The 27,148-nt window shown below is 36.9% G+C and overlaps 1 protein-coding gene across 6 annotated transcripts in view; it reads left to right on the forward strand.

Annotated features, from left to right (window-relative positions):
• CDH11 (cadherin 11) overlaps window positions 1-27,148 on the forward strand; it is an 84,697-nt gene that overhangs the window by 46,029 nt on the left and 11,520 nt on the right. For 5 of the 6 annotated variants that reach the window (XM_087739392.1, XM_087739391.1, XM_087739390.1 and 2 more), the window contains 7 exons: window positions 16,023-16,418; window positions 17,615-17,909; window positions 19,298-19,417; window positions 19,901-20,068; window positions 24,042-24,229; window positions 25,757-26,010; window positions 27,000-27,136. In XM_087739392.1, coding sequence (XP_087595518.1) covers window positions 16,191-16,418; window positions 17,615-17,909; window positions 19,298-19,417; window positions 19,901-20,068; window positions 24,042-24,229; window positions 25,757-26,010; window positions 27,000-27,136 — 1,390 coding nt within the window. In that variant the 5' untranslated portion in view covers window positions 16,023-16,190. Of the gene's footprint in view, window positions 1-14,995; window positions 15,155-16,022; window positions 16,419-17,614; window positions 17,910-19,297; window positions 19,418-19,900; window positions 20,069-24,041; window positions 24,230-25,756; window positions 26,011-26,999; window positions 27,137-27,148 lie in introns of all 6 variants that reach the window. The other variant, XM_087739393.1, reaches the window with a different exon arrangement.

The following is a 27,148-nucleotide window of genomic DNA, read 5'->3' on the forward strand; positions in this document are numbered from 1 at the left end:
TTTGTGAGTCAAAACAAATATTTTGCATTTGGTTGTGAAATACGGGTTCTGATAAAATTAATTTCTGACAAAATTGCTATAGTTTTTTTAAAGGTGAGAAGTCTGAACCAAAAGCTAAATCAAAAGTCTTTCAGAAACAATTTTGATGAGAATTTATTAAGAAAACTGCTGTCAGCTTTAACTATAAATGCTCTCAATAGTTGCTCACTTTGGTCTTTAACAATAATAACAATAATAACAATAACAATAATAATAGTATTTATTGAAACATACACCATCATGCCTCCAAGAACAAACACACACATCCAGGGCTAGAAAAAATAAACATAAGAGAAAACTAAATTATGTGTCTTGCACATATATATTATATATAAAAAGATTACTCTGTACTCAGCCATTCAGAGTTTCCTATGCAACAAAAGCTGTCTTGAATTCTACTCAGAAGCTAGTTTGCTCTCTCAAACATGGCCATATTCTGTATGCTAGAAAATAAAACAAAATTTAGTATATTTAATTCTTTTGAGGTATTTAACCAAACAAATTACTGCATTGTTAGTCACAGTTGAAGAAAAACTTCTTAAAAACGACTTCAGTATCTTTCAGGAATACTTGCTAATATGACCATGCAAACATATGCAATTTATGTGGCTTACTAATCTGTATAAATACTAATAAAGTCACACAAGTTGTGATTGGTAAAATCTAATGTAATGCAAAGGATTTTCCCACTTTATTCCTGACAAGCTGTGTTTGCAACCATTCAGTTACTTTATTTTAAAATAGCTTTTCAATTACATTCTAGTGCTGTAGGGGAAAGCCTTTTGACAAAGGCATGACATAAACCATTTATATTGCAGCTCCATCATAGTTCCCATAGCTAAACTAGATTGGACAGTTCATTAAAAAGAAAAATTAATAGTACAAGGTTGCAGGGAAACAATAACAGATTATGACTGGCCTGTGGCAGCCCACTGAATTCATGTAGTGGAATAAAAATGATTCCCCTGTCTCATAAATGAAGGTTTGTTCCAAGGTTTTAGGCAAAGTCTATACTTCTGTTCCTTTACGGGAAAAAGCTATACACTTTCTTGTCTATAAAAGCAATACTTTATAATTCCTGCCGGAGATTAATACATACTCTTTTGGGATGGAAAGCACATATTTCATTATACTTTGAATGCAAAATAACATACTATAAAAGAGAATAGAATAAGACACACTAAATTAACCTTCTTGGAGATGGGCAGAGGCATGGAGGGGCAAAGTGAGGGTGGAATCAGGACTCAATCACATCTTTCCTTATCAAAGGTAGTAACTGCTCTAGACCAGTCTAGAATTGCTATACTTCAGTGTGGCAAAACCAAAGGATTTGTGATTCAATGGTGTTTCTTTTAGGTTCATTGCTGCTACCTGTGTGAAATCATATGTGATTTCTCTCTTGCTTAAGGTTGTTCTTAAAGGTATAACCAAGTTCTGATGGCCTCTTTCTAGATGTTACTGCATATTTTCCTAATTTCCTCAGAGTTTCATGGTTCAGATTTTCTATATAATTCTAGTGTGTGTGGCAAGTACACAGACTTATAGTTTAATGTTGAAATCTGAGTTTTATTACAGCAATGCTATAAATTCCTGTCTCAGAAGATATTTCAAACAATATGGGCTCTGGGATGCATTAACCATTTCTTTTGGCCGGTAGCCACAACCTTCTAATGAATTCAACAGGATAACAGGAGAGGCCAGAAAAGGGGAAGTCTGAGCCAATATAATGTTTGGAATGAAATACAGGACTGACCCTCCAGGATATTCTCTGGTTCTGTTTATGAACATGATCTTCTTTAGGAAACAACAGCACTTCTAGAAACAACTGAAAAGTCATGGTTCTGGGGTCTGATCCCCTTGTACTTTTACAGGTTTATACCTATTTCTACAAGAGCACTTGGTACTTGGCCTCCCATTCTCTTTCTCTCCCCCCTCAATATAGAAAAATAGATTATGTAACCTCAGAAGTCTGGTCACTCGGAGAGGCCTCCTGGCTATCTTGGCTTAGTTTCATGCTATAAGCTATGTTTTGTGAACTGAGGCTCCACTGAAGCAAAAATAACCAACCAACCAAAAGACTCTCTCTCAACCTCCTGAGCTGTTTTCATACTTTCACTGCAGGCAACATGTATGAGTTGCAGCATGTTACGAAGAATATGTCTCTTAATTTTTAAAGGGAATGTGTTTGCATAAACATTTAGAACTCACTAATGAGCTTTTATTTCAAGACTGGGTATTAACTGCAAACTTCACTGCTATGTTCTTCTGTTTACATGTCCAAAGGTACCGCTTCTGTCTTCTCTCCCTCTCTGCCTGTATAAGACACAGGAGAGAACAGCCCCATCACAGGGAACAGTCTTTCAGTGAATCACAATGACTCACTCCAAGGAAAGCTCAACAAAGACTGTGTTGTGCTGTTTCACAGTAAAGCTAGTGACCGAGTGGTTACTGCTACTTTGCTGTTGCAGGATAAACAGAATAATACAATAGTTATGCATTCAAGCAACCTCACATCAAATGGAATGACCTTTTTTCTCCTTGTAGATCTGTAGTGATTTGATTTGCTTAAAAAGTGCTTTCATTTAACAAATAAAAAGATCAATTAAATGTTTAAGTGGGAAAACTTCCCAGCAAAGAATAGAATGGTAATGGCTTTTTTAACAAATGTCAAAACCAACTCTCCTAAGGAGAGGTTGGTGCTCTGTTGGCCCAGTCATTATCCAGTTTACTTCTGCTCCCCACATGCTGTTACCTCCTTTTAGCCAGACTCCCTTCCCTTTAACGTGAGCTCACACATGGTTGACAACATTGTCTTTTGTTAGACTGAACTACTTTGCTGTGAGCAGTTACCGGTGTGTTGCATCCAGGTTTCAGACTAGGTTGCTTGAAGTCTCCATCAGTTTATTATGCTACAGCTTGTGGAGCTCATTTAGCCAAAGGAACAAAACTTATGTGTAAACCCAAGAATGTACTGTTAACCTAAAGTCTTAACAGTCTAACTAAAGAATTATGACTTCACCCGAGTTGAGCTCTTATACAAATTACGTACAGTTAAAAGTGATACACACAAGCTTTCTAGTATCTACCCTTTCTCTGGTGTCACACTCGTCATCAGCTGCATCTCAGGCAGATGTCTTCAGGTGGGGATGGAGGTGGAGGGCCCTTGCATCCCAGAGCAATACAGTGATGGTTCCTTCTTCTTTCTCACTCTAGAATCCACCTGGAGTAATTTTTATGTTTGCTAACATACTCCACGTCTCCACACATTGCACTTTCTTCATTGGTCTGTGGTTCCACATTACATCCAGTTTTAGTGTGAATGGTATATTTTACATATACTGAATATTGTCCTTTGTTCTCTGTGTTATCTCTAAAACTGGTTTTGTGGAGCTTCCAAGGTTGCATTCATTCAGTAGCCAGTAGCTGACCCCTGGTAAGCAGTTTACAGCCCTGGGGCCTCCACTGTCATCTTGTACCTGGACTTTGAAATCTCCTCATATCATCCCATGCCTGTTTCTATGCTGCATTTTATTTGGGGATCATAGATAGTTCATTCTATATGGAATAGCGAATTATCATTGTTATCTATTAATTACAAATATATACATAAACCAACTGTATTACAACACACAGTCATCTAAAGTTAAACAAAAAGCCAAAACAAATCAGGTAATAGTCACCTGGTCCTTAAATAACCTGGTACAGCCAAATAAGTTAACCAAAACTAAGCCCCAGGCAGGCCAAAACAAGTCCCAGTGAAGCCTAACAAGTCCTAATGGTTCCTGAGGCCTGTGCTGTCAGCTTCACACATAGCCTTTGGCATGTTGGAAACAATGGTCACACTGTTTTACTGGCTTACAAAGCTCTGAAATTTTAACAAGTTCATGTTACACATGGAAAATTATTTTTTACACTATTTAATTAAACCCCATTATTAAATAGGCATTTAGCAAACATTCATATTAGCAATCTTATTCGTACATAATAATTTGTGTCACATATTATAGTTGCGCTTAGTTATAGCTGTGTTTACAAATAGCATAGCATAATATAAGTGCCTGCTTATGACCTTCATAATGAGTTCTTCCTGCTTATAGTAAATATTTATCATTCTTTGGGTCTGATTCTGAGCTCACTTACTGAAGCTTAAGCCAGAAGGGGTCCACAAAATTTGCAGAGAGTTTTAAAAAATAAAATCACATTAAGTTTTTTAAGGCAATGTTTACCCTGACAGCCATTACATTTGAACAAGAAATATGTCTGTCTGTTCAGAAAGATGTTCCCAGTTCTTGGATGAATCCCCAGATCCAGTTTCTCCAGCTGGTGCCTGTGTGGTGCTTTCTTCTCTCTGACCACTGGATTTCCAGGAAGCTATTTTTGATTGTAGGTGAAGTACAAATGGTATGAAATCACTCCTTTTCCTTTTGCTCACTCTTGTGAATTTTTGAGTTGAAAACACTGTCTTTTGGTCTTTGAAGTGGCAAGAAAATACAGGGTTAGCATTGTAGAAGAGCACTATGTCACTGTCCTTGGATACGATGTTGTAAAGACACCATAAAGAAATTCAAATACTAATCCGTATGGGTTAGTCTGATGCAACCTTATATTATTTACCAAAGAGATTTAAAGGAAAAAGGAAGATGGGACTGTTCAGCATGATATACAAAGAAAAACATAGCCACTGAATTTTTGCATAGGCTTTTAAATGAAAAACTCCAGATTCTTTGTAACATGAACAAAACCAGCAAGCATCAGTATTGTATTTAAATTCTGTGAATTCCGAGATACCAGACTAGACCAGAGAACAAGGTAGAGGGTTATGTCAGCCCGTTCTGATAGTTAAATCAGTGGATGCTACAGGTTGTTTAGCAGGTATATGGCAAATTTCCACAAATAACAGGGGAGTCTTTAGCAAAGTTTAAAATAAGTAATCTGAGAAAAAAACATAAACAAAACTCACAGTACACTAAACACACTGCAACTAACAATTTTAGCCTGACTTGTAAGCAAGAGGAAAAGTACAGATGAAACATATAGTAAATGTATTTGGAAATTACTTGGAACTGTGAAAGCCTCATTTCTCTCTATCAAAGATGATAAAATTCACAGAGATGAGAGGTGTTTGATCTGATGAATTGCCATACGCAGAACCTTCTTAGTAGAACTATAGTAGCCTGGTCTCCAAAGCCTCATGCTCTTGCAAACGTGATGTATTTGTGCTCACATGGAGAATGCCATTTTATACAATACACTTGCTTTCTTGGGCTTTCAGTCACCTTCGTCTTGTCCACTAGCTACTTGCTTCTAACATGGTAATTTGGGCTTCTAGTTCACACTAGCTCTCTTGGGCTTAATACATATGGTCTTTAAAAGCTTTCTATTGACACAGCTTCCATTTTCTTTCTCTATGTACTCCCAGGACTGTCAGCAGTCATTTTAGTTTGTTTCTTATTTCAACTGTCAAGTCAACATTTTCTTTACAAAAAATAAAAAGCCCCAAAGTTTCTAAGTATTCCATCTTTCTTCCAATAAATGTAACAAGTACCAATGTATTTAGAAAGATTATGTCTGGTGACAGACTCTCTCATCTCTCTTTACCCTAATAGTTCCTTTTCCAGAAAAAACATAATTACTCCAAGAGCAATTTATTTAAATACCATTATGGGAGACTTCAAAGGAAATTGGTTGGATTGAAATAGTGATATCACCCCAGCAACTTTTTGAAAAGAACATTTTGGTAGAAAATACGCTGAATGCAAGGGTACATTTAATGTGAAAAAGATGCCTAGTCCTATTCTTTTGACTGATACTTTCAGTCTTTTTTATATATATATGTGTGTGTATATATATATATACACACACGTGTGTGTTTGTTAATTCTTTTTATTATCTTTATTGGTCTCTGTTTTTCTTCTATTAAGGTCATTCTATCCAAAAAATACACTGTTCTCTATACAGCAGTTCTACCAAGTGTCAGGTTGTTTTCCTCTTTCTTTTTCACAAGCTCATTTTTAAGTAACTCTTCAGGGGTCTTCATTAGGGAGAAAACTGTCATTGATTTGGAAGCTAAAGCTTTACCTGACTGGACACTCGTTCATTCACACTCAAGTACTTTTATACTGTCCCATTGGTTAGAAAAGACATTGGCGATCTAAGATGCAGCTATGTGCCACAAATCCCTATTACTGCACTCTTAAGGTCAAGACTTGCCCTTGATATCAGAGAAATGGTGGCAAAAGGTAGAGTATTTATACCTCCAAAACATATAATGCACTTCCAGAATATATCTAATTATAGCTGATTCATAGCTTCAGCTAGGAATAACACTGATCTAATTACACAAATGCGCATTTTTGCCAATTTCCCATGACCAGCTTTCTGTGTAACGTCAGTTTCTGAAACTAGGGCTTTTATGCAAGAACAGCTATAGGTTCAAGGTGTTTAAATTTTGCCTCTTCTGCATGATATCATGGTGCCAAACATCGTTCCAACTGTAGCAAGGCACTGCCTTAAAACTATTGTTGTTAATGGTTTCTATCAGAAGAATAGAAATGAAGTGTTTTGTCGCAAATGTCTGTAATTACAGGTCACATATAGTGCCAATCCATAATCTCTGGGCTGTATTAGTGTTTTATATGATCAGTTAGAAATATGTAACGAACAGGTTTAACTCAAAATGAATTATGTTCATGCAAAATATACTAAATAATTTGCCCTTTTTTGCAAATGTATCATTTGCATGAAAAACAAATCTTAATTGAAAGCTGACAAGCCTGTCTTTTTTCTGCTATTTATACGCTTAGCATCTAATTGCATCGCCTTAGCACCTCTTGTTGCATTTTTGGTTTTATATCCTAATATTGGGAATTAATGTCTGAGTCCTTATAGCTTTGGAACAGTGAAAATACAGATAGTTCCTCTGATTTGCGCTCAGAGCAGGTCAGGCTGCACAGGAAGCTGAAGGGAAGTTTGTAACTAATGAAGGTGGTTTCTTTGTGTTTGTTTTTTAAGTGAAATGGAAATATTCTATGGTGACTACTTACAAGACATCTCAGAAGATACTCCTGCAAATATTGTTTGAATTATAATCTTATAATTTAATGGGTTGTAAATAATAATTTAAATTTGCAGTTTTGGTCCTTTCAGCTGTAGCCTCTCATTAGGTACTCAAACAGTGATGATCTCCTTTATTAGAGCTATTGACGCTGTATTAGGAATGCGTTTAAATATTCTGATGTTATTATCTCATGCTAAAATAGGTCTATTCACAGTCTCTGCCTATGAAAAAATTAATCATTGATTCAATTGTTCATTCAAAAAATCTCAAAGTGTCTTTTATGCTCTTTATGGAAGAAATTTGCACTAAACTGGAACACTTAAGCGAACTATCAAAAAGAACCTTACATGTGCATGGCTGAAGGATCTGCGGCTCCAAGAAAGCTGAGAAAAGGAGAAGGGTCTTTGATTTGAAATACAGCTCTCACCTTTCTTTCTCTAGCAAATGTATTTGAAAAAGAAACTCTTAGTAATTCACTAACTTGTCAAGTTTTATAAAGTTAAGAGTTACAGAGAATGTGAACCTCTCTAAATGAGAGTTACAATGGTTGCTAGACTTAAACAAACTGCTGTCAGGGTGGTTCGTATGTGCGTCCGAAGCGACCATCTTTTATCAGAAACTTTCCTACTTGAGGGAGACCAAATCGAAGGGGACCAGAGGACTGAGTAGTCTAGTGGAATTACATTCAAAGCAGAAAAACGTTTTGTAGAGGAACACAGTGGTCATATAAAGACCACACACAGTGCTATAATAGTTTGGTATTTCAGCAGCACTGCTGAAGCTGCCTCTAGAAATGAAGCTGTAAGTACAATACCACAGATTCAGTTTAGATTTCTGATTGCATGGAGGCTGTCAGCCCTTCAGCAAGAGATTATAGATCAGAACAGAAATGGATTGCTTGTTGGAATTCCTTCTGGTTTGGTTTGGTAGCTGAACAGGCCTGCCTGTAGTCGTTAGTTTTTGATAGGTTTTCAGTTATCGCTCTTTAATCTTGACTTTCTGTCTCATTTTTGGCATAAACCAAAAAGACCATCAGTCACAGCACAAGTGTTATTTAGCGATTCGTAAGTATAAATTCTTAGAGAAAAAAAAAATGTTCAGGGTTGGCTTAGCATGTAAGCACAGCATTAGTAGTTGGAAGTAAGTTGACTTTAGTCATCATTTATTTCCTCCTCAGGGTGTCATTTATAGCCACTTACATAATAGCAAACTATATTGAAACTAGCATGGACATAGGCTGCAGCTATATTGGCTTTGAGTATACAGGAAATTATGAGAATTCCGGTTTGTCTGAGATGCACAAGAGCACAATTGCTATTTAAAATAAACTCTACCAAGAGCTTAGTCATTACTTGAAATGACTCTATCAATCACTATGTTCTTTAATAGGACTACCTTTCTTATGCTAGTTGTTTTCCTGTAGAGTTTATGCTTAAAAACAGACAGCCTCTGTCACATTTGTCTTAAGTGGATCTCCCCAGGGCAGCAAGTAAAAGTAAAACTCTGTTTACAGCCATTTTTCATTTCCCAAGCCTTTTAATATTACTCTCTCAGGCTTATTTCTATGTCATTCACTTCATAACGTACTAAGGTGTCTTCCTACTTTCTACTGCTTTGTATGAGGTACACCAAATGGCAATTTCACTCTTCTTGAATGAGTAGAAACTAAATCAAAGCCTGGTGAAAATACTTTTCTTCCATGATGATTTCAGAGGTGGATATATCACATCATATTAGTCAGGAGGTTATTTTTCTTCCTCTTTCCTGTAAAATGACTTCTGTTTTCAAAGAGCCATCATTTTATGGTTTTGTCTATGGTTTCCTAATACTGGGTCTCAAAGCTGCTACAGGAATATATGGCTACATTTCAGAAACGATTCTTTCGAGCAGCTAGGGATTACTGGCTTTAAACATCTCAGTAATGCAATACAGTTCTATAAAACATAATTTAAAATGCCAAGGATTAAGATTTACTTTCATAGGATTCTACAGAACTCAGAATAGGATTCTGCAAAACTTACTTAGCATTTTTAAGGCAACTTCTATTGCTGAAGGTGGGAATCGCCAGTTCTGTAAAGATTTTATTTATGTATTTAGTGCATACAAATCTTGCCATGACCTAGAATCCCTCTGTAGCAGGATACCCCTAGAAGTTTGGCTGTTTTCACACCATATATAAAATTATATATATATACTTAGCTCTGCAGAACTGCAACCTCAGATTATAATCCTTTGCAATTGTATTGTGCTCCCATGTAAAACAGCAGAATATGAATTGGAGGAGTGTGAAGTTCTCATTATTCAGTGGAATAACGAAGAGAATTTTTTTCCCAAGTATCTTTAAATACGAAAAATTTCCTTTTCTGGACTAAATACTTTTGTGTCATAAGACTAATTATGTTTTGTGAATGACACAAAAGACTTTATATCAATTTGCATTCAGATGAGGGTTATTTGCTGTTTGCTCCAGTGAGACCTGAAATATGGCTCAACAAGAAGAGAGATTCAGTGTTTCAGAAGCGGTCACAAAGAGTTAGTTGCTGGCAGTCTGTTTTAGAATTGCACATTGGGAAAAATGAGGTTTACCAGCTACATATACAGCATGAAAATCTTTTTCTGTTACAGAGATCAGAGCTCTTGTCATTCAAACAAAATGTTTTACATTAGACTACTGCCTGTTGGCCTTTAATGCTTGATTCCCGGTAGATACACATACACATGACTAATCTCATGGGGTTAGTCGTATTCATAAAGTCGATTTGCTGGGTATGGAGTCCTTTTTTTTTTAATTTTCCTATTTTGTATGTAATGAGTAAGGGCCATGATCCTGGCACTTAGAGAGGGAACTCTGCTGGTGTATGAACAGAGCTCTATGTCCCAGTGCTGCCCTGGGAGAAGGGGTTCATTTGAGGAAGCAAAAATCCATCTCCTAATGGGATGATTTCCTGACTGGAAAGACATGCATAAAGCCCTTAACTGCTGGGGTGCAGCTGAAACTTAAGAAAGCTTATATTGTCTCATCCTCCAGTTCAGCTCGTTCTATTTCAAGTAGACCTTGCAAATGATGATAAATCAGTGTTGCACCTTTCTCAATTCTGCATATCATATAAATAGCTCTATCAAGGAAAAATCAGGCATACTCTAGTTCCACTGGAAAAATGCAATAATCCTGATTCTAGTCTTGTCCAGATTTAAAGTACCTAGAATCTCACAGAAAGTTTGGCATTTTTCAGGACTAAAGGATCTATTTTAAAAACTGGCTTTGCTGTATGTTATGCAAACTAGATATGCTGTATAGCAGATCTTGATACAGTGCATGTTATTTCACATAAATAAAATGCCTTCTGTTCCACAATTACGTTGTACAGTGAGTCTAAGCTAAAAACTCTTTGAAGATTGATCTGATAATGCAGGACACTTTAAAATCAAAAAGTAGTTGAGAGAATTAAGTTAAATGTGGAAGGTACTGATTCTCAGTATTTTATCTTGTTTCATAAACAAAAGGGACCAGGCTATTTGTTTACCTTTATGTACCATTTTCTTGAAATGAGTCAAGGAAGAGAACAAAGTTTTGTTAAACAGGAAAAAATTAAATTAAAACCAAATGTTAGGTTATCAAGATGTGTGAAACTTACTGGTTAGGGCTGAATAGCTTTCTGCAGCAAGAACTACTATCCTTCAAAAATATTTTCATATTAATTTATATAAATTTCTTGAAAATACTTCGGCATCAGGTATTTGATTATAGCGATCTACAAGAGGATAAAAATACATGCCAGACTGAACTCCTGCATTCACACTGCTATGCATACATTCACCAATGCACATGAGTAATGAAACAGTTGTGTACAGAACTATTCCACATCACTCAATTCATGTATTTTTATTAAAAACTCCCGAAGTAGTTAAATTCATGATATGCCCTAAAGATGAACCACTATGGGCTCAGTGGGACTCAACTGATTCTTTGATCTGGAAACCTTTTTCCTACCTTCTTTCCCTGTGAACTGCTCATTTTTCATGACCCCAATTACAGTATTCAAGGAAGAAAGTCTCTTAGCTAACCATTTAAGTTAAACCATGGAGTATGAGCCCTGAGGCTGCTCAGAACAGCCCTATCCCAAAAGCAGAAAAATGCCCAGGTTCTTGTTAGTTTTGCAATGCCCGATTACATGGAGCAGAGGCCCCTGCAAAGCTGGGTGCATTGCCTGGCCACAGCAGGTCCCTCCCTGCCTCCATGGGCAGCCAGCTGTGCCCACCACTCCATCCTTATGTCCAAAACTCAGGCTCTCTTAACTCCAGAACTAATATGATCCAATATTTATTCTGTGATTAAAAAACTATTCATTTCCTTGTCTGATGATAAAATTATTGCAAAATAAATCATTCATCTTTTCAGCTAATTCTAATTACAGCTAAAATCTCATTTGGACTGGGAGTTTGCTGTATTTACTTGATACTTTTGCAAAACATTTCGGAACATAATCATCCATTATTATATTGCTACACTGTGCTCCCGACTGGTTTCTGCCAAATGTATTCCTGAGAACAATTGCTATTTTAATGTATCATCCAGAAGTTATGGCCTAGACAAATCAGAAAAATTGTTTAGTCTATTATAATTTGGCATATGGTCATTTAATAGCACACAGGATGTCAGCATGAATGTTTGGGATTATTTTTGCTATAAATATAATGAAAGAAATTTAAAATTGGCTAGACTTCACTTCCGCAACTGGTCTTGTCATTAAAATAATCTTTGCTGGCTCTTTATTTTTGTCTATAAGTCATCTATAAGCAGTCATTCAAATTTGTCTGTAAAGTTTTGTAGAGCAGCCTGACTTTTTCTCTTAGCTTATTAGAGTAGGGATAACCCTGTAACACCACCTCTCTGCTGTGCTGTGTGTTGAGAGTCTCTGTACTTTGCAGTCTTTCAGTGCCAGCATTTGTCTGTATGCAGTTAAAATATGTTAATGGAATTCTTCCTTTTGAGAAAAAGCCCATCTTAGTTCAAACCTGGCATCCACTACGTTTAGGGAAATGGGAAGCAGATTTTTTTACAGATTTCTTAGGAAAACTTAGGATTTCAAAATTACATATTGTGCAATTCTAAACTACAATGGAAAAAATCAGGATGTTGCAGTTTGGTCAACTGCCCCCTGACATTTGCTTTGCTGCCGTTGAGGAATACAATCTATGTGCAGAAACAACAATAATGTTGAGGATGTCTCTAAGACTGTGATTTTTTAAAAAAGACTAGAAGCATTCACAGCAAATTATTCTTACCGTTCCCTATCTGTGTAGTGTTGTGCAGCGTCTGAATAAAAGTGCTGCATACGGAATTTGTGGACACTCACCAGAGCAACAGTCCAGTCAGCTGCGGCAATTGCCATCCTCAGATCTGTATTCCATGCTTACAGGATTATGATGTATTTTTCCACAAGAGAAAAGGAATTGCTTTATAAACTGTTCAGCTGGTTTTGCATATTTTCTGCTTGAAGAAGTAGGAAACTAGGCTTACAGCAGCTGAGTTAACGTTAAAATGTTTGAAAGGTTTTAAGTAGATTGTTTAAAAAAAAACAACAGAAAAAAGAGACTTCTTGTTAATAATACTGCTTCATTTTTTAATGAAGTTTACTTTAGCTTTAACTTAAGAGCATCTTGTGTGCCTTGCCTTTTAGGAAGAAAGTAGTTTATAAAAAGCCAAAGTGTAGCTGTTTTGAATGTAAGTAATTTCATAGACTTCAGTGGAACCCTGTTGATTTACTCTATTAGCTTTTCTTATGCCATTAGGAGTCAGAGGGCTGATTGCTGTGGCAACCACTATGTAACTGAACAGAGAGTATGAACTTCAGGAAGGGAGAAGGTGAGAGGGGCACGAGGAGGCCTGGGAGACCTTACTGCCTGCAGCTCTAGCTTTAATTGCAGCCTATCTAGCAGTAGGTCACTTACTAAAGAGCCAACTTGGTATTACTAGCATGGAATCATTTCACATTATAACTCAAAACAGAAGCAATTACCATAAACAGCCTTAGTGATTTTTTTTTTTTACCCAAGTAGTGTATGAGAGATAATAGGTTTTTTTTTTATCTTGAAGACATGTAGCCTTATTGCTTCCTCTCTATACACATATATGTAGAGGATAAAACAAAAGGTAGCAAACAATTTTTGCTTTAAATCCTTATTAGTAAATTAAGCATGGATGTGTGATTAATATTTTGTTTCCAGCACTTCACACTTGAATAGCTGGTAATAAGCAGCATATGTATCAGCTTGGCTCTTCCATTATTGTTAAGCATCTTTATAAAGTGTTTACCGATTTACATAACAGTATGAAGAATTTTGGGAATAATGGTCATATTTGTTTACTTATTTCCATTGTTGAGATCATTATATGATGTTAATGAAGAATAATTATCAGTGAGTTTAATTTTCAAACACGTCCAAAATCTACTAATGTTTATTTACATTTTTTTTTCACAAGAGGTTTAAAAATGCATAGCTGTCTAGGCATACCTTCCTATTTCATTTCTGTTTGGAGCATGTAGGCCCCATTTATCAGTCCAAGAGCCCAAGCACCTCTAACTGCTGTGTACGAGTAACATGCTATAGATCCCTATAGCAAGTGTACTTGTCCAGTGTAATTGGCTATACTGGGCATGGCATTGAAGACTCTTTGGCTCAAAGGACACTCCTTAGCAAACTACATCTGAAACAGCAGTGTCATTGATTAACTAAATGCAATTATGAAGCAGACTGAACTGGCCTTAATATGTAGAATTTGGTTAAATCAATAAATTTCTGCAGACAAAGCAGCCGAAAGAGGTAATCTCAGAGCTTGCTTGCTGTGGGGTTAAATTTACACCTGCCACAAGGATGTAAATCCGGAGGTGTTTACTAAAGAGGACAGAATAAGTCATTTTACGTCTGTAGGATGAGTAGAGAATTTGATGGCTTGTATTTAAAAAGACTTATTATGGTTTAATAAAGTTAAATGATAGGGAAGCTTGGTAAGTAAATACTGCATACTAGGGGCTTCAATTTTATTTTTTCTATGCAAAACTTGGCGGGGGAAAGGGTCCTTTCCTTTTAGAATTACCTATTATCATAGAAAGCCACTATAATAACTACTGTTGAAAGGCTTTTCATATTTAAGCCACTTCCAAAATAAGTTAAATTCCAGTTTATGGGTCCTGTAAGTCCTACCTTATTTTTAGCCCTCAACAAGATGGAGATATAAAATAAGCTCTAAAACTACAGGTCTAATGCTCCATGCTTCACACACACACATTGTGTTGGAATAAAAACATTTTTCTGACCAAAATAACAGAGATTGTTTTCTTTTTCATGTCTTCCATGCTGGTATGAGTCATCTGTAATGTGACATCATATAACAATAGTAAAAAATTAAATGGATACACCAAATGTTGTACTTAATAAATATGCTTAGGAAAGCCAGATTATGTTTGCATCTGTCATTTAATTCATTATGCTGGAGCCATTGTGGTGTTGTAATTGAGGTGATTTCAGTTTTCAATAAAATAAAAAATAAGCTTTCTTTTAGGAAATAAAAACAAATTATTTCATTCCTTATTTATGAATTATTTATAAACCCATGTCTGTTAATGTTGGGTGTGTATTTTTATGTAACTGTGCAAAGGAATGTGGAGAAAGACATCCCAAGATGAATGGGCTTGGTACTACTGAGACATTTATCTGTTGCTGGAGTTATAGAATGTGGTGTAGGTTCAAGCTGTTCCCTGTGTTCCCGTTTTCTCTGCTCCAAATATTATGTGTAAGATTTCCTTATTTCTTGTAAAAATCATTCTGTTTTAAAGAAGATGGTAGCATATATTTATACATATGCCTGTACGAATATAACATTGAGTGTTTTATTAGTATCTTGCAGAAGAGTAAAGTGAATTACACTGAAAGCTGATACAAACATCATAAGGACCTTGTAAAAATTGACTGTTCTGTAAGGATTGAAGGAAAATATATTGGAAACCCCAGGGATAAGTCAAAGTGGCCTTTATGATGGATTGTTAGCTGCTGGAGGTATAGACCTTAGTTCAGGTTTCACTCTATTATGCAATTTCTGCTTCAAATATTAATTCTGACCTAGTGTTTTAGGAATTATTAGAAAGTAAGAAATCAATATAATTCTGGTAATTTGAATCACAGGGAAAGTAGGAATAAATAACCAAATGAAATGTTATATTATCAAAAGTATTTGAATATATTTTTTATTGGTTTATGGCATTTACTGTCACCAGCACAAAGACAGCAGAATTGGCAATCAGTGCTGCTTCTCTGCTTTGATGACTTCATCCTCAGAGGGAGGTAGAAAGGCTACTTCAAGGGTCTAAATCCAAAATGTAGGTCCTCGGAGTTCTGTCAGCCACTGTTCCTGCCTAGAAAAACCTAAGTATTTATTTTCAGCATGAAAATCTGTTGGTCGTGAAAAGGCCTTTTTCCAGGCATGTATAGAAATATTCTATTCTTGATAAGCAAGTATTTTGGTATCTATCTTATATCTAAATCTACAGCTTAATGGCTTATATCTGAGGCTTATATCTAAACTCCAAAGAGGGCTTAGGTATAAATTAGGTATTTCTACAGTTACCTTGCATTTTGGGCTAAATCCATTTGGAAGGATCATGAGAGAATATGATTCTCTATCTTTCAACTTCCAAATGAGTGCCCTAACCACCAAGTCAGGAGATTTTACAAAGTGGCAGTTACGTGTAACGAAACACTAAATATGCTCATTACTCATTATTTCATAATTATTAATATATTTTAATCTTCTTATTATCTTGAAATTTTCCAAGGTAGTCCTAGTTTTATTTTGCTTAATAAAAATATTGTTGTTCCTCAAAGACATAAAAGAACTGTCAATCTTCTCCATTTTACTTTCTTTCAGGAATTAAGTTGGGAAGCTGCAGAGCATTAAAGTGATGTGTTCAATGTGTGGTGAAATCCTATGCGCAGAACATTTTATCTGAAACTTTTCAATAGCCCCAAGCTTTTTGACTTCCAAGGTGGAAGGGGTAGATTATTGGATACTCCTGTGCCTACAAAATAACCAAAAATGAAGGAGGACAATTGTTTACATGCCGCTCTTATCTGCCTGGGCATGCTGTATTACAGCCATGCCATAACTACAGAAAAACTGAACCACGCAAGGCCATCACTTCATGGTCACCATGAAAAAGGAAAAGAAGGACAAGTTCTGCATCGTTCAAAAAGAGGCTGGGTGTGGAATCAGTTCTTTGTTATAGAAGAGTATACGGGACCAGATCCTGTACTAGTAGGAAGGGTAAGAAAGCATTTCTTTTTCATTCACCGATTAAGAATTATTAATTTATATTATTATTTTGTGAGTTGCTTTTTTTCTTGCTATTGCTTTTCTCTTGTACTAGCTGCTTCTCAGCTGCTTCTTCTACTTATTCACCTAGAATTAATCATTTTATTGTAGCTCAAGTAAGGTGCTAAGCAAAACACTACCTAAGTGAATACAGATTTTTCCATTGACCTCAGCAGTCTTTGAATGAAGGTATACAAGCTCCTATTTTACACAACAGCAAGAACCGCAGCAACCACTTGAGCAACAATATATCTCAAGAATATCTGGTATCATTCTTGGGTGTTGGAAAATAGTAATTAAAAATGTAATGTCTAACCTAGCAGCTAAGTAAAAGTTTACTGGTCAATAGGTATCTCTTCATCCTTTCATTTTGAAGTTATCTGTAAAATTAAATATATGAGGGAGATATACATCGGTGTGAACATGTGTATGTACACACATCCTGGACTAATTTTTAATTCTGTTACTGTCTAACACTAAGTCCAGCACAAAAGAGTGGAGAAACAAGATCAATGAAAGCAAATACCATTCTGGGTATTCTGGTTTAAAAGATAGTTAGTATTGTGTAATTTGTAGATGTCAATATAAAATCAATAAATCTGTAACTTGGCTCAGTGTTTCCCTCCTTCATCAAACTGAAGTGTGCATTGGTTGCAAAAGTAAGAATGTTTAGTAAGCATTTGTTATTTCTTTTATATAAAAGATGATGTAATTAAAAACTTTTTGGTAATCACTGATTGGCTCATTCGTTACACCTTTTTAAGTTAACAGATTTTTACTTGCAACCTAGTAGAACATGATTAGTATGAAGTGTACAAAATCTTTGTAAAAAGGAGACTTCCTTCCAACTTCATTTGACTAAAGAACTTGTTATAACTATCTTCTCATGTATGCTCTTCCTTAAATCTTAAAGCTTCGGGCTCGGTAGCACCTTATGTGTTGTGGCATGCAAGTCTGTGCAGGCAGCTTCTCTGAATGCAGGACAGATGTGCTCACAGCATGTGCCCGACTATGGATTATTGCCTGATGTAAGACAAGATTTTTGAAAACTATTAAATGATAGTAATTTCATTAACTTCTTTGTTTCATAAACACATACATGATATGTATACCATGTTGTTAAGGTATGTCTGTTTCTCATTTTGTAGCTTCATTCAGATATTGATTCTGGAGATGGAAACATTAAATACATTCTCTCAGGTGAAGGAGCAGGAATCATTTTTGTTATTGATGACAAATCAGGGAACATTCATGCAACAAAGACACTGGACCGGGAGGAGAGAGCTCAGTACACTCTCACAGCACAAGCTGTAGACAGGAACACTAACAGACCTTTGGAACCACCTTCTGAATTCATTGTTAAAGTTCAAGATATAAATGACAACCCGCCTGAGTTTCTTCATGAAAACTACCATGCTAATGTGCCAGAGAGATCAAATGTAGGTAAGTACTCATAAATGCACTTCAGTTCCTGGCCTTATGGAAGATGTTGCATTGTCAGTACGTCTTGGCTTTATTTAATTCTTATCGTCTAGAATTTTGGGAAGTAAAATTTAATTCATGCTCAGCCAGTGACTCAGTCAGTTTATCTAATATGCTGACCAACTCAAACCCTGCACAGCTACTAACTTTCATGGCTGAAGTGTCTCTAGATAGTTCCTAGAACAGGACTATTTCCTCCTAGGAAGGAACGTGAGGGTCCCTTTGGCATTTATGGAGTGTAAATCCACTGGGGTAAACATCAAGATCATTCCTTTGGCAGAGCTGTATAATAAAGCTAAGGAGTTACTGTGTGCTGGTTTTGGCTGGGGTAGAGTTAATTTTCTTCATAATAGCTAGTATGGGGCTGTGGTTTGGATTTGTGCTGAAAACAGTGTTGATAATACAGGGATGTTTTAGTTCCTGCTGAGCAGGGCTTACACAGCGCAGAGTCAAGGCCTTTTCTGCTTCTCACCCCACCCCACCAGCGAGTAGGCTGGGGGTGCACAAGAAGCTGGGAGGGGACACAGCAGGGACAGCTGACCCCAACTGACCAAAGGGATGTTCCATACCATATGGTGTCATGCTCAACATATAAAGCTGTGGGAAAAAGAAGGAAGGGGGGACGTTTGGAGTGATGGCATTTTGTCTTCCCAAGTAACCATTACACATGATGGAGCCCTGCTTTCCTGGAGATGGCTGAACACCTGCCTGCCAATGGGAAGTAGTGAATGAATTCCTTGTTTTGCTTTGCTTGCGTGCGCAGCTTTTGCTTTACCTATTAAACTGCCTTTATCTCAGCCCACGAGTTTTCTCACTTTTACTCTTCCAATTCTCTCCCCCATCCCACCGTGGGGGTGACGACTGAGTGAGCACTGTGTGGTGCTTAGTTGCTGGCTGGGGTTAAACCACGACAACTGCTGCACTGTCTATTCCATTTTCACCTCCTGTTTGAGCTTGTGTCTATCTCGAGATTTCTACAGAAACGATTTCTCTGAAACTTACTGAGGAAAATGTAAAAAGAAAACTCTATTGTTTGGCTGTCTAATGACAAAAACAATGTAATGTTTAAACTACTGAGGAAAAAAACCGTCAAGGTACAGAGTGACTGCTGACTTTTATATCTTCACTGTTTAGAACATTAATCCACATCACAGCTGGTGACAAATCTTTTTGGATAGTGAGTCTTATTTTGTCATATATAAATTGCCAAGTAATTTTTTTCATTTACCAAACCTGGAAGTAAAAAAGTTAAGAAATAGTTATGCTGTATGACTGAAAGCATCTCTGCATGGTTCTTACAGATATGTTTGCTGTACTGTATTCCTTCTGTGTTTGCTTTCCATTTTTAGGTACATCAGTTATTCAGGTAACAGCTTCAGATGCTGATGATCCTACCTATGGGAATAGTGCCAAATTGGTTTACAGTATTCTTGAAGGTCAGCCGTACTTCTCTGTGGAAGCTCAAACAGGTATTATTGAGCAGTTTATTTGACTAGGACCTCATAACTGGAATACATTAAAATGAAGAACGAAATATATAGACTGAGGCAGTACAGTTGGGTATATCTAGTGATGTGTTTGAGCAAAGCTTCCTTCATTCTCTCTTGATTCTAGCTAAGCTCTTTTGCAGGTTGGTCCCCTGGTATTTTGGTAGAGCTTCTGGGTACACTACACTAGAAAGATGATACTATTTCTTTTGTGATATGATATGGTATGATAGAAATGGCAGTTTCTGTGCTGAACTGTAATTCTCCAGGGTTCTGTGTTCAGCTGTGTTGAATATTTGGGGTACTTTCCTTGCATAGCATAATGTGCAGCATAGGGAAAACAGAATCTGCAACATCACTGCAAATTTTGCTGTATTTTAATGCAAGCTAAAAATGCAGTATCCAATTTTTCATGGTATGAATCTGTGAAAATTTCTATGTGCCATATTTTCTTTGTATTTATAGGAATTATCCGAACTGCCCTTCCGAATATGGACAGAGAAGCTAAGGAAGAGTATCATGTTGTAATACAGGCAAAAGATATGGGAGGACACATGGGAGGCCTCTCAGGGACAACCAAAGTGACAATTACACTTACAGATGTCAATGACAACCCACCAAAGTTCCCACAGAGTAAGTAACAACAAAATCCTTACTCATATTTATTGCTAGTAACTATATTTGTATACTATCAGACATATTCAAAACTTCAAAAAGCAGTAACTGGTGGATTATCACAGCACATATGTGAATAGATAAATATTGCTTACACATTTTTTTCTAGTAACATATAGAGCTTTAGTATCCGGTCTGTTTGCTTTGTGTTGCAAAGTAGACATTTTTTAAGGTCAAGATGAGATTACAAAGATTCCTAACCCTACATTTCATTTTTGAAACCTCTGGACCATGTTATATTAGAAATATGCCTATGATATGTTCAGGGACACATAGTCTGGACTTCTCTGTTAACGGAGAAAGAAGCCCCATTTCTTGAGGGCTCTCTTGTGTGTTAAACCAAATCTGTCAAAAATACTAGAAAACGTACCTGCCCTGCAGCAGTGCTGGGATAAGCTAGTTTACTTCCTTTCCTATTTTCATAATTATAGTGTGGATGTAAAAGACACTTTAAAAGGTAAGCTGTGTTTACTACTCTGCTGAGGCCGCAAGAACTTTAAGAAATTATTGTGGGGAAATAGGAGGAAGTTAAAACAAAAATCCCCTTACGTGTAGGAACAGATTCTTCTGTGTTGGGAGAGTTGCAGTATGCAGTAGTCACATAACATGTATGCAGCAGAAAGCTCTCCAGTTAGATTTACAGTGTTTGAAAGAAGTCTCCGAGTGGCCTCATGTTATGCCTTTCAGTACTTCAAGTTCATAGCTATTTGCAAGCACAGTTACGATAGTAATTTTCAACAAACAAATCCACTTCATTTTTTAATGAAGATGGGCAAAGGAAAGGAGATCTACTTTATGTTCTTACAGCTATATTTCTCAGGCTTGAAGTTTCATACTTTTCTTGGCCCTTGATGGAAATGTTGCACGATCTATTAACAGCTCCTGATTATGCCCTTTCAGGTCTTTGACAGACCTTCAAGTGAGTGAGCATCATTTTTTATTTTGCATAGCCTTTCATTTTAAGTGTTGATCTTCATCCTTTACTTCTGTAAATGCTCTTAGTGAATGGTGAATGTCCATAAGGATAAAAATTAAGACTGGAGACTCCTCAAGACTTATATTTACCATGGCAATACAAACCAAATTTAGTACAATTACATTTTTAAATTGATGGTTGAAGTGTATTGCTGATGGTCAAATAAAGTCATTTTTTATACCTATGCTGTTTATTTTTCACATATAAAATTAATCAGGGCTGACATTAACAGATTCAGTCTTCACAGTTGGGTGGAAGTACATTAATGGACCCACACATCTGTTCTGCATCTCATCTCTGCGTGGTGGGTTGTGTTTTTTTTTTGGAGTGCAGTGTATGCACCATCCCAACCCACCCTGTTTCTCCTCTGAGCAACCATTATGGCACTGATGCATCCTGGACATGATCATCTATCTAACAGCTCTTCTTCCAATGTGGCAGCTTCCTGGACCCTCATGCAAGAGCTTAAATGACATAGACAGTCCCTAAATGTAAAAATCTATGTCAGCATTTTCTACCATTCTAATAGAAAAGTATATAAAATCGTAAAAATATCAGTTTTTACATGCTTCACAAACACACCTTTTCACTCTAAATCATAACCTGGGACCCCAGTACATGGTATTTTGTTGAGTAACTTCATCAAATGATGGATGTTTTTTCTACAAATTCAAACCACTTCACTGAGTGTTTTGGGACAATATTTAAAATTATCAGAAATGTCAAATAGGAGTTACCTTACTTAACCATTCATCCACAACTTAAAACTTTAATTTGGAATGCTTTGTAACTCAAAACCAGGATTTGACCTGTTTATATAAACAGCCAAGTGATTGATTTTTTTAGTCTTCTTTTCCTTTTTCTTTTTTTTTTTTTTTCATTGCTCAAACCCTTAATGAGTTATGTGCTTAAATTTTGGGTTCTTTGTGACTGGAGTTAATGACCTATTTCGATGACATGTGCCGATTGTTTCTATGGGTAATGAGCCAAGTCCCTGCCTCGTGTAAGTCTCCTGATGTTCCTAGGGTGCTCATGTAGCAACAAAGAGCAATTATGGAGGGGGGGATAAATTAGATTATTTTATTTTCTCGTGCTTTTTTTTTCCCGATTTATTAATCGTGATGAAGTGACAGAAAATGCTGACATAGATTTGTACATTTAGGATCAGGTTATGTTATCTGAACTCTGGAATGTGTTGGGAAGGTCCTGGAATCAATGCTGCCTGAAAGACAACTGTTGGAGAGAGATTTATCCAGGCACAGTATTGCTCTCCTCCGGTGTCCCTGAATACACAAGGAAAAACCTGTATGGCAGCACATCTGTGGGATGTTTGGGGATGGTTTTCCTGTTGGAGTTTGATGAGTTGCAGTTGGCAGCTGGTCATGAGTGGTGTTCCCCAGGGCTCAGTATTGGGGCCAGTTCTGTTTAATATCTTCACTGATGATCTGGATGAGGGGATTGAGTGCACCCTCAGTAAGTTTGCAGATGACACCAAGTGTTGATCTGCCTGAAGGTAAGAAGGCTCTACAGAGGGATCTGGACAGGCTGGATCGATGGGCCGAGGCCAATTGTATGAGGTTCAACAAGGCTCAGTGCCAGGTCCTGCACTTGGGTCACAACAACCCCATGCAACGCTACAGGCTGGGGGAGGAGTGGCTGGAGAGCTGCCTGGCAGAAAAGGACGTGGGGGTGCTGGTTGACAGCCGCCTGAACATAAGCCAGCAGTGTGCCCAGGTGGTCAATGACATCCTGGCTTGTGTCAGGAATAGTGTGGCCAGCAGGACCAGGGAGGTGATAGTGCCCTTGTACTCGGCACCAGTGAGGCCACACCTCGAGTACTGTGTTCAGTTTTGGGCCCCTCACTACAAGAAGGACATTGAGGTGCTGGAGCGTGTCCAGAGAAGGGCAACGAAGTTGGTGAAGGGTCTAGAGAACACGTCTACAAAGAGCGGCTAAGGGAACTGGGATTGTTTCATCTGGAGAAGAGGAGGCTGAGGGGAGACCTTATTGCTCTCTACAACTACCTGAAAGGAGGTTATAGTGAGGTGGGTGTTGGTCTCTTCTGCCAAGTAACCAGGGATAGGACAAGAGGAAATGGCCTCAAGTTGTGCCAGGGAAGTTTTAGATTGAATATTAGGAAAAAATTCCTCACGGAGAGAGTGGTTAGGCATTGAAACACACTGCCCAGGGAAGTGGTATTCAAAAAGTGTGTGGATGTGGCGCTTAGGGACATGGTTTAGAGGTGGACCAGGCAGTTAGGTTAACAGGTTGGACTCAATAATCTCAGAGGTCCTTTCCAACCTTAACAATTCTATGATTCTATGAGGGAAAGCCATTTTTTATTTGGTATGGAATCCCATACAATTTGCACAAATCCCATACAAATACTGTTGTGTTAAATTTTAATAATCATTACTACTGTACGTTCACACTCCAAATTAAAGCCATAGAAAGCAGCAGATTTATTCTTCAGCCAGCACAGCAGACAGGTCTTATCCAATTTGTTGTATATAATCTGTGGCTCCTGAATGAATTGGCAGAAACGCTTCTGGACTCTACTGCATTGAAGGTCATACCATGAGTCAGATGAAAGAGAATTTTCCTTCCATTTTTGTAATAACATTTCTGATATGAATGATAACCTTGATGTCTCAACAATTTCTGCATTCTGAATGATTGGTTGTCTTTTTAACCCCACCGTGAACAGAGAGATACACAGATGCTGTGTAAAACATTAGTGAGGAGGTAATTTTATATAGATTAGCAATGTGTTTTAAGATTTCACAGATGACTTGCTTCTCAGAGCTCTTTATAACATAACATAACATTCCTTCAGGGGATTTGAAAGTGTAAAAAATTACTGTGTTTATTTGGAACTTACAAATTAAATGAGTAAATATACAACTGGAGAGCAGACTGCATACTTAAGGCAAATACCTTTTTTTCTTTCACCAGGTGTGTACCAGATGTCAGTGTCGGAAGCAGCTGTCCCAGGAGAGGAAGTAGGAAGAGTGAAGGCCAAAGATCCAGACATTGGGGAAAATGGCTTAGTAGCTTACAGCATCATTGATGGAGATGGCATGGATATGTTTGAAATTACAACAGATTATGAGACTCAGGAAGGTGTTATAAAGCTTAAGAAGGTGTGTAATACCTACTAATGTGTAGTATTCTTTGTTGCTGACAGAATATTTGGTAATAATGGATTACTACCTAAGCTAAATTATCAGTAAATGCAATTTCACTTAATTTGTTTCTAAAGCTGTGATTAACTCTTAATATTCCATTTCCCCATTAGCTGAATTGGAATGGAAGAAAATAACCAAGAAGAGTTACATAAATACTGTACAGTGGATTAATTGCACAAACTAAATGAATTCATAATAAAAAGTCACGGTAAAATAACATGCCATCAGCTTCTTTGTTATTGAAGTTTTGCCTAGCACTGAAAAGTAGCAGACATTCACTGTTGCTTTATATTCAGTCTGAACAGCCTCATGCCCTATGGTTTGAATTCTTCAGCTGTGCATTGTCCACAATATTGTTCTGAAGGAGTCACAGGCTATGAGAAAAGCAGCAAAAATACTGAGGTGATTTCATATACAATCCATCAGTGTGATCTTTAAAAGTGTTATTAAATGCATTTTAAATTACAAATTATAAATCACCAGTCTTATTCATTATTTAAGCATTATTATTTTGCCCTTCGTATCTTTATAGCTATTCATCTATCTTGGAGATAATCAGAACTCAAAGGAGAAGGCCTGGCCAACTTAACTTCAAAGTTAGCCCTGCCCTGCACATCAGGGCAGTCTCTCAGGAAGAGACCCAGAGGTCTCCTCCGGTCAAAACTGTGCTGTTGTTCAATTACTATATCTGTTCTAGAAGTGGGAGTGTATTTTTTGTGTATTTTAGAATGTGGGTGAACTGTCACACCGTTCAGTCTATGGTGTTAGCATGCTTCATGAATTGTGGTTGGCACCTGCTTCTCCGATATTTAGAGGCATGATCATTGTGAGGTTACCAATACTGCAACACTGCAGCCATTTAATGTTGATGACATGCTGTGACTTTGATCAGGCTCCCAAAAGGACTTACCTCACGGGGCATTATTTCAGCTCCCCTTTGTAAAGTGCTATGAGATCTATGGATGGCAGGAACTACAGAAATTAAAGTACTGCAAACCATCTTTATATTTCCCCTAGTACTGAAATAATTTAACTTCTCTCTGTCCTATCTCATGGTGCACCCAGTAGCAATTCAAGCCATATCTATATCCTCTAAAGGAATTCCTGCCAGCTTGGGATAGACCAGGCCGAGCATTTTGTGGGAACCCCTTTTCTATCCATCACTTTTTTGTGCTATCTGGAAGGCTGCATGTAGAAAAAGTTAATTTTCCCAGTAAAGATGAGTTCCTGAGTGATACAGCAAGCAAAGAGCAAGACAAGGACTCTGTCGTGATATTTTGAGTGCCTTCCTATGCTGCTCCCTACATAGGATGTAGCTCCTTCCATTTGAGTCTTTATGTTTTTATACACACACATTTCAGTTCAAGCTTGTTGACAGATGCTCACATTTGTTTTATGTCACTGAATACTAGGGGACTGCTTACTGCTTTTACACTCCAGTTTTCCTAACAGTGGAATGCGTTGTCTTCTTGTTTCTTGCAGCTCTTAGACTTTGAAACCAAAAAGTCTTATAGTCTGAAGGTAGAGGCAGCCAATGTACATATTGATCCTAAGTTCATCAGCAATGGGCCATTCAAGGACACAGTAACAGTGAAGATATCAGTGGAAGATGCTGATGAGCCACCTGTATTTTTAAAACCAAGTTATATTTTTGAAGTACAAGAAAATGCAGCATCTGGTACTGTGGTTGGAAAAGTACATGCCAAAGACCCTGATGCTGCAAACAGTGCTATAAGGTATGCTTCATTAGAGCAGGCTGTTTCTTTCTAAGCATTAGCTTTTAGAATTGTTATGCAAGTTATTAAGATAGTGTGATAGATCTAGCACAGTAATATTCTAAATTCACCCAGAATATTAATAACTTTAACCATACAGCGTTGTTTTTATGTCTTGTTGCATAAGCTACTGGTTTGTCAAAGCCTGTATCAATAAGAAAGAATACCATAGGTATGTTTACCTAAAATATATTTAAGGACATCTGTGTTAGACTGTATTCTAAATTATATTTTCTATAAATTATCCTATGCTATTATCACAGCATGTTTTTTTCTCAAAAGATAGAAGTCCACACAGTAGCTTAGAGATTACGTTGGGTAATTGTTAAGCGTTAATTGCTAACAACAAGCACACACACACCTACTTTCTGCAGTTACATTGGGTAGTCTTCTATTCATTTATTTTTGTTTGTCATGTTCTCAGTGTAAATTAAATTATGAAACTCTGTTTTGTGGGTATAGTTAACATTTCAAAGAAATGCAAGGTAAAGATACAAAAAACAGAGCTGTATAAAGCTGTACAAATGTGTAAATAATGGATAATGATCAATTAACATTCTGAGTAATCCAAAGATCAGAAGATTTAAAAGATCTTCATAATTAATATGAAACAGAAGAAAACATAAATATCTCCGTAGATATTTTTATCATGTTTTGTAAGAGAAGAAAATAAGGAATATTTTGGGGCTTTAATATAGAGACTTCAAAGAACAATAATTTTCACTTACTACAAACATTCTGACGTAATATTTTTTCTAAATGTGGAAACCAACCAGGTGAATCTTCTTTTAAATGAACCAAATATCATCCCTTTGACAATGATATTAAGGGTAACAATAAGTGTACTACTTACGATTATTTAAAAATAATAGCGATGTAGAACAAATTTGGATACATGAAACTGCCTAAAGCCTTCTTTTGTCTAATTACTGACTTCCAATCTTCTTTAGATACTCAATTGATCGTCACACTGACCTTGAAAGATATTTTATTATTAATGCAGAAGATGGCAATATCAAGACAATAAAAGCTTTGGATAGGGAAGAAATTGCTTGGCATAATATCTCTGTCTTTGCGGTTGAAGTCCGTAAGTATTTCA

This window comes from Nipponia nippon, unplaced genomic scaffold (genome assembly GCF_047370975.1).
Source record: "Nipponia nippon isolate SJK-2023a ecotype South Korea unplaced genomic scaffold, ASM4737097v1 scaffold_7, whole genome shotgun sequence".
NCBI classification, from domain to species: domain Eukaryota; kingdom Metazoa; phylum Chordata; class Aves; order Pelecaniformes; family Threskiornithidae; genus Nipponia; species Nipponia nippon.